Genomic DNA, 17,021 nt, shown 5'->3' on the forward strand with positions numbered 1-17,021 from the left:
AATCTACAGGGCATGAACAGAACCACAGGAAGAGATGTTTGGAGGGCCAATACAGAAGCAGGCTCTATAGGGATGTACTAAAAAGGCACTTTCTTCTTGCCTGGGTGTTCTCCCATAAGCTTCTCTTTTCTTTGGGTTTTTAAAACTTGTTTTTTGTTGTGAAGGGCAAGTTCCCTTGCAGAAGATGTGGAAGATAGACCCAAGGGGGAGGCAGTAGAAGCCTGACTCAATCCTCTGAAGGTGTAACAACTATCCTCATTAGCTATTTGGAAAGTCTCTGTGGTTGTAATTAGGTAATGGTGGGCTTTGGCTCTTTCAGGAAGCAGGACAGGTCACTTAGCACCTGTCCTCATCTAGTGCTTCTGCAGACATTCAAAAGGATGCTGAAACTACCAGCGTAAACTGATCTTCAGAGCCTTACAACTCCCTTCTGCCCTTACATATTGCATAAAATAAACAGAGCCCAGGGCTTGGAACAGACCCCTTTTATTGTCTTTTATACAAATAGTTCTCATAACAAGATGGAAAGGGAAGTCCTGGCTTTCTGGCTTCTGAGCCAATTGAAACCATTGAGGTCAATGGGCTTCAGTGAGCCCCAAGCATCATTGCTGGGAGGGAAGAGGGCTCCATCCCTGCTCCTTTTGGCTCACAGCTTTGTTTATCATGAGAGGATGTTACACCCCCTGCCCCATGAACTCTCAGTATTCTCACTGCCTCATCAAAGGTCATCTTGGTTCCTAGAGAGTGAATGAGAGAGAAAGAAAGAGAGACAGTTTTGTTAAGCCCTGGGTCAGGGCAAACAGGCCACAGTAACGGATCAGCCTTTCTCTTAGTCCAATTCCACGGAGTACCCATAGATTCTTATGTGTCATCTTGCTCTCACCCCTTATCATTTCTTCTAAGGGACTCCTCCCTTCTCCCTCACTCATTCCCCTCCTTTCAATCTCCTCTGCAAGTCCTTTCCTGTCTTCCTATTTTCAGTCACTCCCTAGCCCACCCTTGCTAGCCCTGTGCATCATTTCTGTGTGATCTCTGGCCCCCACCTCTCGACGTTTCTGTCCTGGCCTTTGGCTCTGGCTGTGGCTCCGGCTCCGGCTCCTGCTCCGTCCAGGACCCCGGGAGCCCCGAGAGCTGCCAGAGCCCCTGGAAGAGTTGCTGCCAGCAGTGGAACAGTTGCTGGTGGCCTGGCCACGGGACAGGAAGCTTGGTCTGCCATATGGGAGCCAGGCCTCTTCTGCAGCACAACAGAGAAGGGCAGCTGGTCACAGGCAGCACAGGCCACTTACCCACTTGCCACCCACTACTATCCCAGCTCTGAGATAATAAAGGAGTAGGTCCAGGCACCATCATGCAAGAGGCTGAGAAGAAAAAGAGCACACAGTACATGGCCTTAACATAATAGGGACTCAGAAACATGGATAACTCCCAAGCAGAGATAGCCTCAGGGAAGAAAGAACACCTAGACCCCACTCTTCTCTTGTTCTGGGCTTCAGTCCAGGGAAAGGATTTATCTCAGGGACCTCAGGGGATTTTGCTTAGCGAGAGACAAGAGAGTCTTTGACATTGACCAGATACACAAACCCTCCTACCAGCTTCCAGTCCCCTCCCTGCTGCCCTGGCCCTCCTTACCATCTGGGTGGGGTCCCCGCTGGGCCCCCAGAGGCACCACCTGCACCACTCTCCTCTCCCCACTGTGCTCTCGCTCCAAGGAGGACATGCTGCCTGCTGCTCTCAGCCCCAAAGCCCAGCTTACCTCCTCTTCTGGTGGTGGCAGGGGTGGTGGGGGCAAGTCTGGAGAAGAGACCTGTTTTCAGCAGAGTCTCCTGCCTTACTGACACTAATCTTTCTCCCACCTCCATTCCCTGACACCAGGAGGCTGCAAATGAATGGCCCAATATTTGGCATCACCTGCTTCAGTCCCTAGAACCCACCCTTAATTTCCTGCCCATAATCCCTATTGACTGTCACCATCTCCGAGGTGTAGGATCCTCTCACCCCCAGGGCTGTGTTCCCTCTTATAATGAAGAGCCTTGGATTTCTTCCGGATTCGGGCACCTGGTCCTTGAAGTGGAGGAGTCATTTCTCCAGGTACCTGCCGGGTTCTCCCTATAGCATTAGGAGATTCAAGGAAGGACAGGTAAAGTAAGGAAATCAGGAGAGGAACTTGAAGCAAGGGGAAGTAACCTTTGGAGGGAGTGCAGAGAGGTGGGGGTAAGTTGAGGGTCTACAAACTCACCTGGGGCACTGCTAGTTGTACTGGGGACAGGGCTGGGGCCGAGATGGTGGGAGGATGTGAGGCCAGTACTCAGGCCAGCAGGCTTCCCTTCATAGCTACTCAGAGTGGGCTGGGACACACTGAGAGGGGAACTTGGCCCAAGGGGCACCCTCCTGCAATGACATAAGGCCTCAACATTTGCTCACTCCACAAAAATTAGGTGTCTACTATGTTCCAAGACTGTACTGGACACTCAGCCTAAATCAGATGGAATAGGACACAGCCCATCCCCAGAAGACTTCCCAAGCTTGGGAAGCATGAGGAAGACCATGTTTGAAATGCTACAGGAAGCTTGCAGAGTCTCTCCAATGAAGAGATACTCAGAAGGGAGTGAGAGACTTTGTCAACCTCCATGTTCCTCCCCAAATCACACTTCCACGCTGACACAGCCCTGAGACCTCTGTACCCCAGATTCATCTATCCCACCAACCACTGAATAGATATGCACTGAAGGCTTGTAATATGTAAAGCACTGTAAACCTCCCTACCTGGGTATCTGATGGAGATGGGGAAGATCACTAGGGGGCTGGGGAGGGTCAGGAGGTGAGGGGGTAAGAGTGGCTGTGGACTGCTGTCCATAGGAGGGTGTGGGAGAGGGGTTTTCCCCTTGGGGTGGAGCAACCAGGCACCCTCCACTGGAGCTGGGCTCAATCGGGTGGCTTCTCTCAGGCATTGGTAGGCACCATTCTTCTGACTCTGAGCTGAGGGCAAAGAGGCAGGAGAGAAGGAAAGGACCAAGCAGCTTCTATACCTTCCCTTTGGCCTTCCTTTTGCCCTCTCCCTTCCTCTACCAGCATCTCTGCCCCCCTGCCCCAGGGGGCTCTGGGAAGATCCATAGTAGGAGGGGCACCTGAAGTAGGCAGCATCCTTACCTGCCCTCCAGATCCTCCTCAGGCCCCTCTGGACAGCTCAATTCACAGGAAGGGGGAGGTGGTGGCAAGGCTTCTGGCCAGTTCAGAGAGGGCATCTGCACAGGTTTCCCCAGAAGCTTCACTTTGCCTCCCCTGGCTCCTGAGAAGAGTAGATGAAGACACATCAAGAATGACAGAGCAATATGGAAAGCAGTATGGAGAATCCTTGGAACACTGGGAATTAAACCTCCTTTTGACCAGGCTATCCCTCTCGTCAGCCTATACCCAAAGGACTTAAAAACAGCATACTACAGGGACACAGCCACATCAATGTTTATAGCAGCACAATTCACAATAGCTAAACTGTGGAACCAACCTAGATGCCCTTCAGTAGATGAATGGATAAAAAAATGTGGCATTTATACACAATGGAATATTATTCAGCATTAAAAGAAAATAAAATCATGGTATTTGTAGGTAAATGGATGGAATTGGAGAAGATAATCCTAAGTGAAGTTAGCCAATCCCCAAAAACCAACTGCCAAATGTTTTCTCTGATTTAAGGATTCTGACTCATAATGTGGTGGTGATGGGGCATGGGAGGATTAGATGAACTCTAAATAGGGCAAAGGGGAGGGAGCGGAAGGAAGAGGGCATGGAGATAGGAAAGATGGTGGAATGAGATGGACATCATTACCCTAAGTACGTGTATGAAGACACGAATGGTGTGACTCTACTTTGTGTACAAACAGATATGAAAAATTGTGCTCTGTATGTCTAATATGAGTTATAATGCATTCTGCTGTCAAAATTATAAATTAATTAAAATTTTTTAAAAAGAATGGCAGGAAAGGGCCAAAGATGAGACATATCAGAAGGAAGTATCAGCATAAGAGTCAGAGGATTAGGGTGGAGGATGCTCTGGACAGGGCTAATGTGGGGGTATTAGGAATTGGGGTCATACCACTGTCCCCCTGGCTCCATTCTGGAGGAGCATACTGGCTCCAGGTGCCTGGGTCCCCTGATGGTTGTTGGGGGAATCCCCCATGGAAGGTCTGCAGCTCTTCCCCTGCTGGGTCAATGGTGCTGTAGACAGGACCCTCACCAGGGGCAGCAGTGCCCCGGGCAGTCTGAGCCAAATATAGGGAGATTCCTGCTTCTGAGAAAGAAAAAGAGGGAAGCCCAGTGGAGGAGGCAGGAGGCAGAGACAGAAAATAGAGAACAACAGGAAAAAGGAGGGCAAAAGAAGAACACACCAAATCAACTCCTCCCACCTCAAACCTTACAATGTGAAACCAAAGTGAAGAGCAGGTCTGAAAGACACTCTCCTAATTCCCCAGCATACTCCACTCAGCCCCAGGACTGAACAACCTCAGGAAGACTGGGCCTCCTTAGCTCCCTTCAGTTTGCCCAAGTAGATTAAGAGAAGAAGGCAAGGCTGGGTGAGCCCCTGAGGGAATTAGAACTCCTCACCATTATAGTATCTGTCATCTGGGTCAGGATTGCTGGGGCAGCAGCTTCCCCTAGGTTCCTGGGCTGAAGGGCTCCGAGAAGGGTGGGGCCACGAGTCTGCCAGCCATGGGTAGGGGGCAGGGCCAAGGCCTATGGGTGGCCTGAGGGGAAGAAGTAAATGTTGGGGACAGAGATCATAAAGAGGCCATTAAAGGTAAGGCAGGTGGCAGTATTTGAGAGTCACAGACAGTAATGGTGTGGATGGGGGTGGGAGTTGGGAGATGCTCAGTATAGGGAGGCCTGAGAGAAAGGAGTGGGCCCTCATTGAAAGAGATTATCCTTAGCAGACAGGTTAAGAGAATTACCTGGAACTGGCTCCAGAGAGTCCCTCTGAATGTGGGAAGGACACTGGAGAAGATGAGGGGGAGAACCAGTGAGAGGAGAACCAGTACTGGGGGTCCGAACCTCACTGGGGCAGAGAAGGCTTACCTGCGGGTGTGTAGGCAAAGGAGGCTTCCAAAAAGGAACCCGAGGGAGAAAGAAGAGGGAAATGAGGCGAGGGATCAGACACACCCATATGCTTGTTCACTCCTTGACCCTGGTCCCAATTCTAACATTCAAGCTGCACACTGGACCAATTCATCAGAATTTCTGCCGGTGGGACTCAGGTCTCCGAATTTTCTAAAGTTCCCCAAGTTATTCCTTTATGTAGCAAGATCAGAAACCACTGACCTCAGACTTCAGCATATCTGCAGAGACGGCCCTTACTGAGGAGTAGCAGAACTCAGGTCGCCTCATTTCAGTAGACCCTTCTTGCCTTTCAGACCTCTCCTCAGACCTTTACCTCCTGGGATCTTGACCACACCCCCTCCATCCAGGGCCTGCCCCCTCCCCTGTCACGAAGTGGGCTTTGCTGCTTACTGAGCTGCATAGTCCGCCCTCTTGTCTTAGTGGCAAACCTTACTCCTCCCGCAAATCTAGGTCCTGTACCCTCATAGCCCACCCTTTTCCCCAAAAATCCCCTGGCCTGGCAGTTCCTGCCACGGTGTCTACTCCGAGTGGCTGAACTCTCGCTGCGACCCTTCCCTCCTCGCCCTGCCCGGCTCGAAGAGAGGCTGTCCCCCGCCCCCGGCCCATCGGCCCCTCCTGGTTTCCTCCAGGCTCTGTCCACTCCGAGGCCCGAGCACGTCCCCCTGCCCCTGCTCTCACCCGTGTAGTGGCTGAGCTCTTTGCGCTGCTTCCGGCGCCGGTAGAGGGCGGCGCAGAGCCCGAGCAGCAGCGCCCCGCAGGCTGCACCGCTGCCTGCAAGGAAGGCAGGCTCCCGCAGCACCCTCGCCAGCCGCTCCGCCAGCCCCGGGCCCACCTCGAGCCCAGGCTCCACTCCCGGCGGGGACGCTGTGGGGGTTAGGGAGGTGAGAGAAGTAGGAGCCCGAAACCCAGGAGCTGGGGAGGGGCCGTCCCTGACCCCACAGGCACTCTACCCCAGAAACCCAACAAAGTTTCCCCTCCCAGCTCTCCCACGTCCACCTCCGGACTCACGTAGCTGCACTAGCACCGGGGCACTGGTCACGCCCACGCCAGCGCTGGTGGCTGCCGCGACCAGAGTATGGTAGAGCAGACCCGGCAGGAGTCCCCGCAGCATCACGGAGCGTGCCCAGCCCGACACAGACCGGTTGAGGTGGAAACGACTATCATTGCCCAGGCACCAGATCTAGGGAGAACAGACTTGTTTTAGGGAATCAGGAGACAACACTATGAAACCTCTCTCCTCTCCCCCAACCTCATCACAGCCCCAAAGTCAGCCCTACATTCCCTCCACATTAAAACTAGCCTAGATTCTCCCTCTCCCGTCTCTCCCCAACCCCAGTCCCTTCTCAAATCCTGTACCTGGTATTCAGTGATGACCCCATTTTGTTGAGAGGGCAGTGGAGGCTCCCAGGACACAGTGATACTGCTGTTGCCATCACCCCCCAAGGCTACTGCCACTCCCTGGGGGGGACCACTGGGGGCTGGACCAGGGTGGAGCATGTGAGAAAGACACAGACAGTCATTGCAAGTTGCCCCAATCTTCCCTTTCCTGTTCTTATATCTTGGAGAACTGAGAGGCACCTCTCCTTCCCACCTACTCACCTTGCCCTGTAAACTTCCACCCTACACACTTCCTCTCCCCTCTTGTCCATCATCAATTCTGTGGCCCTACTTACCCTCCTCAGGAATGTTCCTGGTCACAAAGGGGCTTTCAGCCCCCAGCCCCTCCTGGCCTTGGGCTTGCACCTTAATCTGGATTTGGGTCCCTGGTGGGAGTCCTCTTAGCACAGTACTTTGCTGGCTTGGAGTCTGTAGATCCAGCACTGTCCAGCTTCCCCCATTGGGGCCTGCTGCCCTCCAGGATACCCGGAAACCTTGCACCAGCTGAACCGGGCCATCCACCTATAGAAGACAGAACAAGGTGTACCAGAGCTGGAGGCAGGGGCCACACAGGTCCTCCAGACCAAGCCCCTCCCCTACTCATGCCACTTCCCCCATCCACTCACCTTCCACTCTCCCATATTCATTCTTGGATGCCCTCATGGCCTCCATCAACACCCCCACCCTTAACCTCATTCCTGGGCTATACTCACAGTCCAGGACACCTGCAGAGTCCGGGGCCCCAGGACTATGGGCTCCTGCATTCGCACAGCCACTTCAGCCATTCCCCGCTGGCCTCTCCATGGATCCTCCACTGGCCTGGTTGGATGACTGTCTGTTAACCAAACAGCCCACTTAGTTGGGGCCACAGGGACAGGAAGACAAGACTGAGGGTGTGCTTGTATCCTGCCTCTACCCTGCCCCACAGACTGTACCACTTAGTACACCAGAGCACACCCAGAGTCAGGAGCAGGCAGGTCAGGGCAATAGTTTGCAGAAGTGGGCCCAGTGTCTAGCTCAGTGTTCTTCCTGCATGACCACATATGTATCCTATAAAAGCTTTAAATTTCCTCATCTCAAACATGAAGATGGCCCTTTCAAGATGTCTTCTAGTCTTGGGGCTGGGGATGTGGCTCAAGCGGTAGTGCGCTTGCCTGGCATGCGTGCGGCCCAGGTTCGATCCTCAGCACCACATACAAACAAAGATGTTGTGTCCGCCGAAAACTAAAAATAGATATTAAAAATTCTCTCTCTTAAAAAAAATTAAAAAAAAAAAAGATGCCTTCTAGTCTTAACAATTGATTGGGTAAAAAGGCTCAGAAGTAAGGACTATTGAGATGAATGAATACCCATTCCTTCTTCCCTCCCTCCTCTCTCTCTCTCTCTTTTATATTTTATAAGTAGAACTTAACCACTGAACCACATTCCCAGCCCTTTTTATATTTTATTTAGAGACAGGGTCTCTCTGAGTTGCTTAGGGCTTTGCTAAGTTGCTAAGGCTGGCTTCAAAATTGTGATCCTTCTGCCCCAGTCTCCCAAGCTGCTGGGATTATAGGTATGTACCACTGCATCTGTCCCTCCCTCCTCTCTTGTCCCCTCTATGAGAGGGAAACATGACCTCCTATTCCAGGCTGAGCCACCAGAATAGACCTGACATAGCAGGAAAGAACCCTGACCTGCCATGGTGCCATGGTTTGGGCAGAGAATGTTCCGTAGTGTTACATGTCATGCTCAGGAGCCCAGGCATTCTGATCTTACCCTGGGTGCGGACAGGCTCAGAGACAGGGCTGGGTTCACTGAGGCCCCAGGTTCCCACAGCTCGAACCAGGAACAGGTAGATGGTATTGGGCTGCAGACCGCTGACTGTATGTGTCTCCAGCTGCACACCATCTGCCACTGTCCGCCATGTGTTGCCAGCTGCTTGGCTATACCAGGAATAAGGTGACAGTGTTTTCTAAGTCAGGAACCCCCAACCTGTCTACTCCATCTCATTCATTCTCTAGGGAATCCTGTTGCCTCCTTACCTTGTGAGAAGGGACTGGATAATCCCTCCTCATAATAGCAGACCCTAAGGACATAGGGGTTTGCTCTCCAGGTTTGCATTCAAAACTTTCTCCATACCTGAAGGCCTCTATCACATAAGAGGTGACTGTAGCCCCAGCCTGTGGATTGGGCTTCCAGGTCAGGGTAATGCTGTTCTTGGTGATCTCAGTGACCACTGGCTGAGAGGGAGGGCCCGGCAGGGTACTCAGTTCTGTAGGAGGATCTGGTGATGCTCCCCAATCTTCTGCAGTGGTAGAAAATCATTAAGTAGAAGGATGGGAAAAGTATGACCCCAGTGTAACCTGCCTTCTTCCCAGAAGAATTGTGGGACTGCAACAGTGGTGGTGGCCATAGGGTAGCATAGTGTACTAACCCCTACTCACATCTGCCTCCCATTTGCACCACTTCTGTCTTCCTCATCCCTACCACCATGGCCATGGCATTTGGAAGATAAAATTAGTCCTGGGATTTGGGGAGGTATTGACTACCTTGAAGCAGGTTTGGAGAAGCGTGCTGGCAAATCAAGGGCATGAAGAACAAACTCACCCCGCTTCCTAAGCCAGCCACTCCATGTGGCCTCTCCTATGGAATTCTTGGCCACACAGCTGTAGAAACCCATGTCCATCTCCTGCAGGAGAGGGCAGAGCACTGGTACACTGGTAGTGGAGCAGGGTAAGGAGAGGGGGGTGAAGGCAGGTAACAGAAGGATGAAAAATATGCCAGATACTTTAGAAGGTCTGAGAGAGCAGAGGGGTAAAAATGTGATCAGAGGCCCAATGGGTACTTCCCAGAGTTGGGAATGTGGACCAGATAGCCATTCATTCTTAGTTACAAAGAGCCCCAGGGGTGGCACTCACCTGCATACTGGTGATGTACAGGGTGCCATTGGCCATTAGGTTGAACTGGTGGTCATCCCCCTGCAGCCACTGTCCATCCTTCTTCCACCGGATATTGGGCTGAGGGTTCCCAGTCACTCTGCATGGCAGCCACACAGAGGAGCCAAGGATTAGTGTCTGATTGGCTGGTCCCTGGAGGATGACGGGAGGCAGCCCATCCAAGGAGGCTAAGAGGAAGAAATCAGGCATCTTAGGAGAGGAGTCTAGGGTCAAACAACCAGCCCTTCCCCAGTCCTCATTCTCTACTTCTTCACCCAGCCCCCTTGCCCCAAACCTCCCACTAATTGGAGGGAACTTTGATAATCATCTGTAATCTCTGCCTGGGATGATTCTGTGCTATTCCAAACTTCAAAGACATGCTTCAGAAATGTGCCCCTCCCAGACATATTGCATAGCACCCAAGAGAAACTCATGTCTTTAGGCCATGTTTTTCCAGACCGTGGGTCTAGGTCCAGCCCTCTCTCCACGGGCAAATACCTCCTTTTATCTCCAACAGGGCCTTGGCCAGGATGCTGCCAGCCACACTGACAGCCTGGCATACATAGTAGCCAGCATCCTCACTCTGCACTTCAGTGATGTTGAGCTGTCCTCTAGGAGAGACTGAGAAGCGCCCTGTAGGCTGAAGTGACTGGCTAGGGAAAAGCAGGACCTGCAACAGAGTAAGGGACCAAGATGTAGAAAAAGCAGGCAGCTGGGCAGGAAGAGTTCCCCAGACTTGTCAATCTCAGAATCCAGAGAATTCCTAAGGTTCTAGTTCACACTCTGCCCTCACCCATTGATGTGACCTCAGGCAAAGCAGTTAGCACTTTTCACAAAAAGGAATTTTACATGTAGGAATTTTACTAGAAGATTTTGAGGACAACTTTATACCCCTGTGACTTACTAGTTGGGAAACTCTGAGAAAACTTAAACTTTATTTTTATTTTTATTTTCTCTCTCTCTCTCTCTCTCTTTTTTTTTTTTTTTTTTTTTTTTTGTACAGGAGATTGAATTTAGCCGCACTCAACCACTGAGCCACATCCCCAGCCCTATTTTGTATTTTACTTAGAGACAGGGTCTCACTGAGATGCTTAGTGCCTTGCCTTTGCTGAGTCTGGCTATAAACTGGCTATCCTCCTGCCTCAGCCTCCCAAGCTGCTGGGATTACAGGTGTGTGCCACCGCACCCAAAAAACTTAAGCTTTTCTGAGCCTCATTTTATACAAATTTGATTCTTAGAGGACAGTTAGGAGGATTAAATGATTAATATGAAAATCTTCTAAAACATTGTGTGATAAATGTTAAATATTTTTCCCTTCTTTCTGGCTCTAACAGTTGACTTTAGATAGATACATGTAAAGTAAGAACACAGGCTGGGTCTCAGATTGAGACTCTGACTGACATCTATCCCCATGCCTTTTTACTATCACCACTGTCATTCTGTGAGAATCTTATTAAAATGTATTGGTCACAGGTGCTAGAGAAGATTAAAAATTGTGGCTACAGATTTGGAATACAATAGTAGGTTGCCTGGTTTTCTTGTGGAGTAGAGATAATCGGCTTATTTTATTATACTGACCCTGTTTCCTAGTAACAAAATTTCCACCTTCCCTTACAGTGAGTTACTTATGTTCAAATTTCAGTGACAATTCTTTCAGGTTGTGTGATCTGGAATTTGTTTGCTAAGTAGAAAGAGGGTGATTGTTAGCTTCCCATGGTGGAGAGATCTATAAATAGGCAACGGAAATAGTTTTCTATCCTGAGCAGCTTTAGTTCAATTCTTGGTTTTCAGAGCAGTGTGTTAGTTCCAAAACCAAGGCCCCTAGGGACCTGGGAGAGCAGGAATCTAATTGGATTTGCCTCATCCTCAAGACATCTTTGCCCAAAATAGAAAGATTCTCCAAGAAATTATCATCCAGGACTGTTCCTTACCACCTAAACATATTACTGTTATTAAATAGTAGTGTTACTAAACATATTACTGTTTTTTTTCCAAATTGTCCAAATGTTCCAGTCACTTTATATTCATTATCTTATTTAATGCTCCCAAATAATTTGCAAGGGTTTCTAGGGGTAAGATACCAAAGATAAAAACACAAGCCCCAGAGAGAAGTTTGTGGAATGCAGAGACAGGAAGGTCCAGATAAAGAGCTGATGAGCAGAGTTTTGGAAAGGGCCACCTACTTGACTTCCCTCTTTCTGCCAGAAGATGGCAGGTGGGGGGTTTCCTTTGGTCTCGCACTGGAAAGCCACATTCTCTCCAGGAGCTGCCATCTGGTCTTGGGGCTGGGTCACCAACTGGGGTGGGACTAGGCAGGGGAGTGAGATAAAGGAAAGGGACTTAGTGGTACTAAGGAGAGTGAAGGAACAGGAGAGAGAAGCCCAAGCCTTGCTTAAATAGAAGCAGACACCCACCTCCCACTCAAGTTTGTTCAAATTTCTCTTTTCTCTCCTTCCAGAAGTCTCAGGCAACCCACCCACATCTCCTGCTCTTTCTCTCCCATTCTCCTCCACTGCAACCCATCCTCCATCTTCCCTCATATCACCCCAGCTGCAGGCAGTCCCAGGTGGAGCCCTCACCGTGAACACTGAGGGAACCCGATGCTTCCACACGGCCCACGCTGTTCTCCGCCACACAGGTATAAGTTCCCTCATCTTCAGCACTCACTCGCCCAATCCAAAGGCTGTGGTCGCTCCGGATCTCATACCTGCTCCACTCCCCACCCCCAGGCTGGGTTGGCCACAGCTACAGACCTCTTCTCTCTCCCCCAGGACAGACACCAAGGTCAGGGTACAAAAAGGTAAGGTAGGACTCAAAACTAGTAAGGGAGTGCTGGATAGGACAGGGGCCACAGTCTCTGGGGAGGAGACTTCCCTGGGCCCTCAAGTGAGAGGATGCCTGCCTTCCAGTTTTCTAGGATAGGCAGTCTCTTAAGCTGTTTGGGTCTCCTTACAGGCAAAAGGGGGCTTCTCACCTGCCTGTGGGCAGTTCCCCATCCTCCTTGCGCCAGTGTAGATGAGGTGGGGGATCCCCCTGTGCCTCACATAGAAAATTCACAGGGGCATCAACCAGGACCACCTGGTTTACTGGTCTTCGCAGGAATGAGGGACGCTCTAAAGAATGGGAACCAGTGAACAGTCAGGGGGTCTGCCCAGCTACTTACTCTCTAGGTTACCCACTCCCATAATTCCAAAACTCCCAGTGCCTACCCAGTACCACAAGTTCAGCTGCCCCACTCTCCCGTTCTCCTGCCATGTTGGATGCCACACACACATACATCCCAGCATCGCTCTTGAGCGTGTATGACATCATCAGCTTCCCTCCACGAATCTGTAGGGTAATAATGGTATCTTTGGTCCTTTATAGCCATCAAAATGTGTATGTGTAAAGCAAGACCATGAAGAAGACCAATGAAATTGACCCAGGAATCAGATAAGGATTCCCTGGGGTATTATGCTCCCACCTTTCTTATCTCTATTTCATCCTACCCTCCATATCTCTGACTCAATAGCTGACTCTCAGCTTCTGGTTACCGGATGCTCTCATCTCAAATCTCCCACCTCATCAGTACCAAGAAATGATTCCCAGGCCCCAAGACTTTTAGATTTGGGCCTTCCTCCTTTGAATCTGGTCCCAGACTCATATGGCCCCACCCCTCACCGTAATCCTTCCCTCCTCCTCTTTAAGCCTTGCACTGTCCTTCTTCCAAGTCACCAAAGGTTCTGGGTGGCCCCTGGGGGGCACACATTCCATTACTGCTGGCTCCCCCACTGCCACCACCACGTTTCCAGGAGACTGCCGGAAATCATCACGGAGGACTAAAGAGAGAGGGGTGTGTAGGGAAAAAGGTCAGGAGAATAAACAGTATGATGGGACCTAACCGGGTGAGGACACAAGGATAGTGTTGTATCGGGGTAGGTCACAGCAGATCTGAGATTTTTTCCCAGGTTCCGAAATACCAGGCTTGAATCAGACCCACTTCCTCCTCTGGCCACGATCTCGGTATTAGAGAAAGGAAGATGCTGAATGGGCTGAGCCCCCTAAGGGTGATTCTTCGTGGGTTTGCCCGGTGGCCCCCATCGCCCCCAGGCTCTGGAAGCTATCGACAGAACTCTCACCTGCTACTTCCAAAGAGGCGTTTCTACTAGCTGCAACCCCCAGGTAGTTGCGCGCCACACAAGTGTAGATTCCCTCATCGGGTCGAGCACGGCGCCCATGGACAATTTTCGGGAAGAAGAGGGCGCCGCTGGGCAGCAGCAGGCGGTGCGCGCGCGGATCCTCGCGTGCTGTGGCCACGCGTGCCCCATTCTTGTACCACTCGATGTTGGGTCGGGGCCGGCCCTCAGCGCGACAGGGCAGTGTGGCCGGCTCGCCCCGGGAGACCAATAGATCTGGTGGCTGCTCCACGATGCGCGGCATAGCGTCTTCTGGCTCAATTCTTGTCTCTGGGGGGTGGGGGGAGGCAAAAAAAAAAAAAAAAAAAAAAAAAAAAACTCAGATCGGGAAGTTGGGAAGAGACTTTTTGGTTGTTTCATTTCCCAAGATTCAACTGCTGGAGCAGAGTCACCCCCGCCCCCCTCGCTTTGTAGGCTTCAACATCTCTTTGTTGGCAGACGTTGTTATTAGACTGGAAAGCAGATGCCTACAGACAAGCAGATCAGTAAAAGAATCAGGACACGAAGTCCTGGACCTACTTTCTGGATTTCCTAAAGACTTGGCCTTCTCTCCTGCTAAATTTATATGGGAAATAACGGGGTCATGCCTTGGCATTTATACTACAGATCTAGTTGGCTGTAGTTCACCTACCTGTCCTGGATTCTCCTTGCTTAGTGAATACCCAAGAGTGACGCACAAGAGCACCACTTGGTGTTTTGTTGTTGTTGTTGTTGTTCTTGACTTCCATATGATCCATGACCAGTGAAATGGACAATATGGATTGACCTGGGGTACTTTGTAAAAGGGAAGACATGAATGACAGGGCTGGGGCCTCAAACTAGAAGGAAGGGGTTCTTAACTTGGTTTCTACGACACTCCAGACAACTTCCTTTAGCCTTGGGGGTTCTGTGACATCACAGGTATAGAATACAAATAATAGCAGAAGTGTCTACAATGATCCTTTTTCTAAGTGGTGTATAGTTTTCAACAGATTATTTTACTAGAGGTAGCCAAGAAAGGCAAAAACGAAAACAAAACAAAACAAAAACTCCACTGGAAAATAAATTCTATGTCCTTTGTTGCCTCGGATCAGTTAATAGTCAAGTTCTGTCCATGCCTCTCACTTAGCCTATAGATTTCTGCCTGTTTATCTTCTATGGCACTGTTTGGGATCCAGGAAGGATCCCAGAGCTCGTTAAATACTCATCTCTTAGCCGGGCCTTCAGAAAAGAATTTGTAACCTGTTTGGACCAGTAGGCGCCGCTGCAGTATCGTGTATTCTGACGTCCTTAAATAACCAGGGACTACGTACAAGGCGCATCTGTTCAGCGCCTCCCCTCGCCCCCGCCCATCCCACCCTGTTCCAAAATCCTCAGGGACCTCTGGCTTCCAGGCTGGGTGTAGGATTAGATTTCACTTCCTGCCCCTCCTCTTAGAAGTTCTGGGGTAAACAAAGCTGAACTGGTTACAATAGCTGGCTCTATCCTGGGGACAGTTTATTTAATGTTTGGAGACAAGATCAATTTCTGTCCCACTTGGGGGAAGGAATCATTTTCTCTATCTTCTCCCCTCCAAATGGGAATCTCTGCTGTTCACGGGTACTTCCCCATCCCATCCCAGTCTCAATGTTGCACATTCCATGGTGAACCCAGGAATGGTTAAGCTTCCAAACACTCAGGGCTGGGTTCTCAGATTTTAACACTGAATAGCTATAACAATTTGGGCAAATTATTTAACTTCTCTGAGTCATTATCTGTAGTGTTGAAGTCCCCAACCATAATGGCTGCAAAGCCTTTGGAGGAAGGATCAACAGAAGATGATTCTACCATTACTTAAGGGCTCTTCTTGCCCAGCACACCCCACCTTATCATGGCCCCTACAGTCTCTACCTAGATCTGATTCAAGCAGTCCCAAATACTATTTTTTTTCCTCTTTACATAACCCTTAGGAGTGATGAAAGCAGTCTTAGATCTGTTATTGCCAAGATTTTATTTCATCCTGCTTTTGTGACCATTTGGGGTGCCAGTTACCCTCTATAAATTTGTTTCCTCAGCAGCAAAATGTGATTATTAACATCTTCCCTATATAACTCACTAATTTTTCAAGCTTAAATGTGACCATGTATGATGAAACACTATAAAAGCCTTACAGGAGTGAAGGCGTGACTCTAGGGCATGGTGAGAAGGGGCTCTGAGCTTAAACCCCTGGGAATCATCTAGAGTCAACAGCTTGTAGGATTCCAGCTCATTCCCCATCGTCTTCTCCATTCCTTCCATACATACCACACCCTTCTGCCTGGTTCTTTCTCCATAATTCCTGTAGACACAGCTGCAGGCTTCCTTTCTCTGGAATTTTCATCCCTGTCATTCCTTGTCTCTGGAGATGCTTCTACTGCAGCCTAATGAATAGCTAATGGCCATGCTAATGGGGCTCTGGGGCTCCTCCCCAGCACCTGGAGTACTCAACATACAAACACACACACTGTGCAGATTTCCCTTCCTACCACCTTCAAGTCTCCTGCACAGTGGTCGCTACTGAACTAAAGAGAGCCAACGCCGAGGGATAGGGTAGGGAGTACCTGAAAAGAAACACCCGCAAAAAGGCCCGGAAAGTGGGAGTTTCTGACATTGCCAGCAGGAGGCGCGATGAGGCTTCTCCCCGGGCAGCCCGCAGCCCACTGTTGCCGCCTCCCCGCTGCGCTTGGGGAGTGAGCGTTGTCCCAGTCATTTATTAATCACCGTAATTAGCGGTAACGACCTCGCCGCCGGCACTGCCTGCTCGCCGCATCTCTGCCGAGATGGGTCGGTTCTGAGTCCTACCACTGAGAGACAAACTTAGTTCTAACTTTCCTAGAAATGATCGCTGTCCTTGTCCCCTGCGTAGCAAACACAGTCAACATTTTGGATTCCCCACTCTGGTCCCGAGTGAATTGTTGGAAAGCTTCGAATCCTGAAGGTAGACCTGATATCTGGGTAGGTCACCAAGTGACAGCTAGGCTCAGACACGCCGGTGACCGCGCCCCCTTCACTGCCCTCTAAGCGGTGGGCGGGGGCCTTTCTTAGCTTGGGACTGCCCATCACCAGCCTTGGTTCTCCTCACCTGAAGTGGGTGTGGGAGGCAGTTGGAGAGATGTGAAGTAAAGGATTCAATAGCCACCTCCTCTGAAGCCCTCGACCTCCCTCGTATACCCCCCACTTAGGTGCTCCAAATTAACCTTTAGACCCCACTTTCCCCCGAGGCGCTGAAAGACGCGGCTCAGTCCTGGACTTTTGAGACAGGAGCGTTTTAGCCTTCCTCTGCACCTAGTTCTCTCTCCTCACCCCTAGCCCGGTATCCGACGTCCCCACGGGGTAGTCTCACCGTTGAGAGAGGGGGCGCTGGGAGGCAGCGTACTGTGGTTGAGCGCCGCCAGCGAGGAGTTGAAGCCGCCGAAGAGCAGCTCACTGGAGTTAGAGATGTCCC

General features: G+C 50.6%; 1 protein-coding gene across 1 annotated transcript; it reads right to left on the bottom strand.

The window, feature by feature from the left end:
- Positions 1–528: 528 nt before the first annotated feature.
- Robo3 (roundabout guidance receptor 3) lies at positions 529–16,286 on the bottom strand. The gene is made up of 29 exons (XM_076841640.2): positions 16,138–16,286; positions 14,211–14,353; positions 13,523–13,849; positions 13,065–13,222; positions 12,614–12,734; positions 12,379–12,517; positions 11,984–12,111; positions 11,588–11,712; positions 9,903–10,074; positions 9,387–9,592; positions 9,076–9,157; positions 8,608–8,773; positions 8,245–8,411; positions 7,200–7,321; positions 6,783–7,008; positions 6,466–6,587; positions 6,118–6,289; positions 5,788–5,973; positions 5,068–5,091; positions 4,944–4,986; positions 4,600–4,739; positions 4,091–4,285; positions 3,148–3,286; positions 2,764–2,976; positions 2,237–2,388; positions 1,996–2,106; positions 1,630–1,791; positions 1,044–1,234; positions 529–737 (listed from the first exon to the last, which is right to left on the bottom strand). The coding sequence occupies exons 1-29, from the start codon at positions 16,284–16,286 to the stop codon at positions 726–728; spliced, it is 4,293 nt and encodes a 1,430-aa protein (XP_076697755.1). The 3' UTR covers positions 529–725.
- Between the last annotated feature and the right edge of the window lie 735 nt (positions 16,287–17,021).

The sequence above is a fragment of the Callospermophilus lateralis genome, chromosome 2, assembly GCF_048772815.1.
Source record: "Callospermophilus lateralis isolate mCalLat2 chromosome 2, mCalLat2.hap1, whole genome shotgun sequence".
In the NCBI taxonomy this organism is placed as follows: Eukaryota; Metazoa; Chordata; class Mammalia; order Rodentia; family Sciuridae; genus Callospermophilus; species Callospermophilus lateralis.

What these genes read in the sequence shown, in the direction of transcription:
- Robo3 (XM_076841640.2), bottom strand. Translation starts at nt 16,286, where the DNA reads ATGACTGGGACAACGCTCACTCCCCAAGCGCAGCGGGGAGGCGGCAAC. An exon ending in CCTGTTGGAGATAAAAGGAG is followed by an intron (nt 9,593 to 9,902) that starts GTATTTGCCCGT and finishes TCTTCCTCTTAG; the next exon opens with CCTCCTTGGATGGGCTGCCT. An exon ending in GAGGGAACACAGCCCTGGGG is followed by an intron (nt 1,792 to 1,995) that starts GTGAGAGGATCC and finishes TCTCTTCTCCAG; the next exon opens with ACTTGCCCCCACCACCCCTG.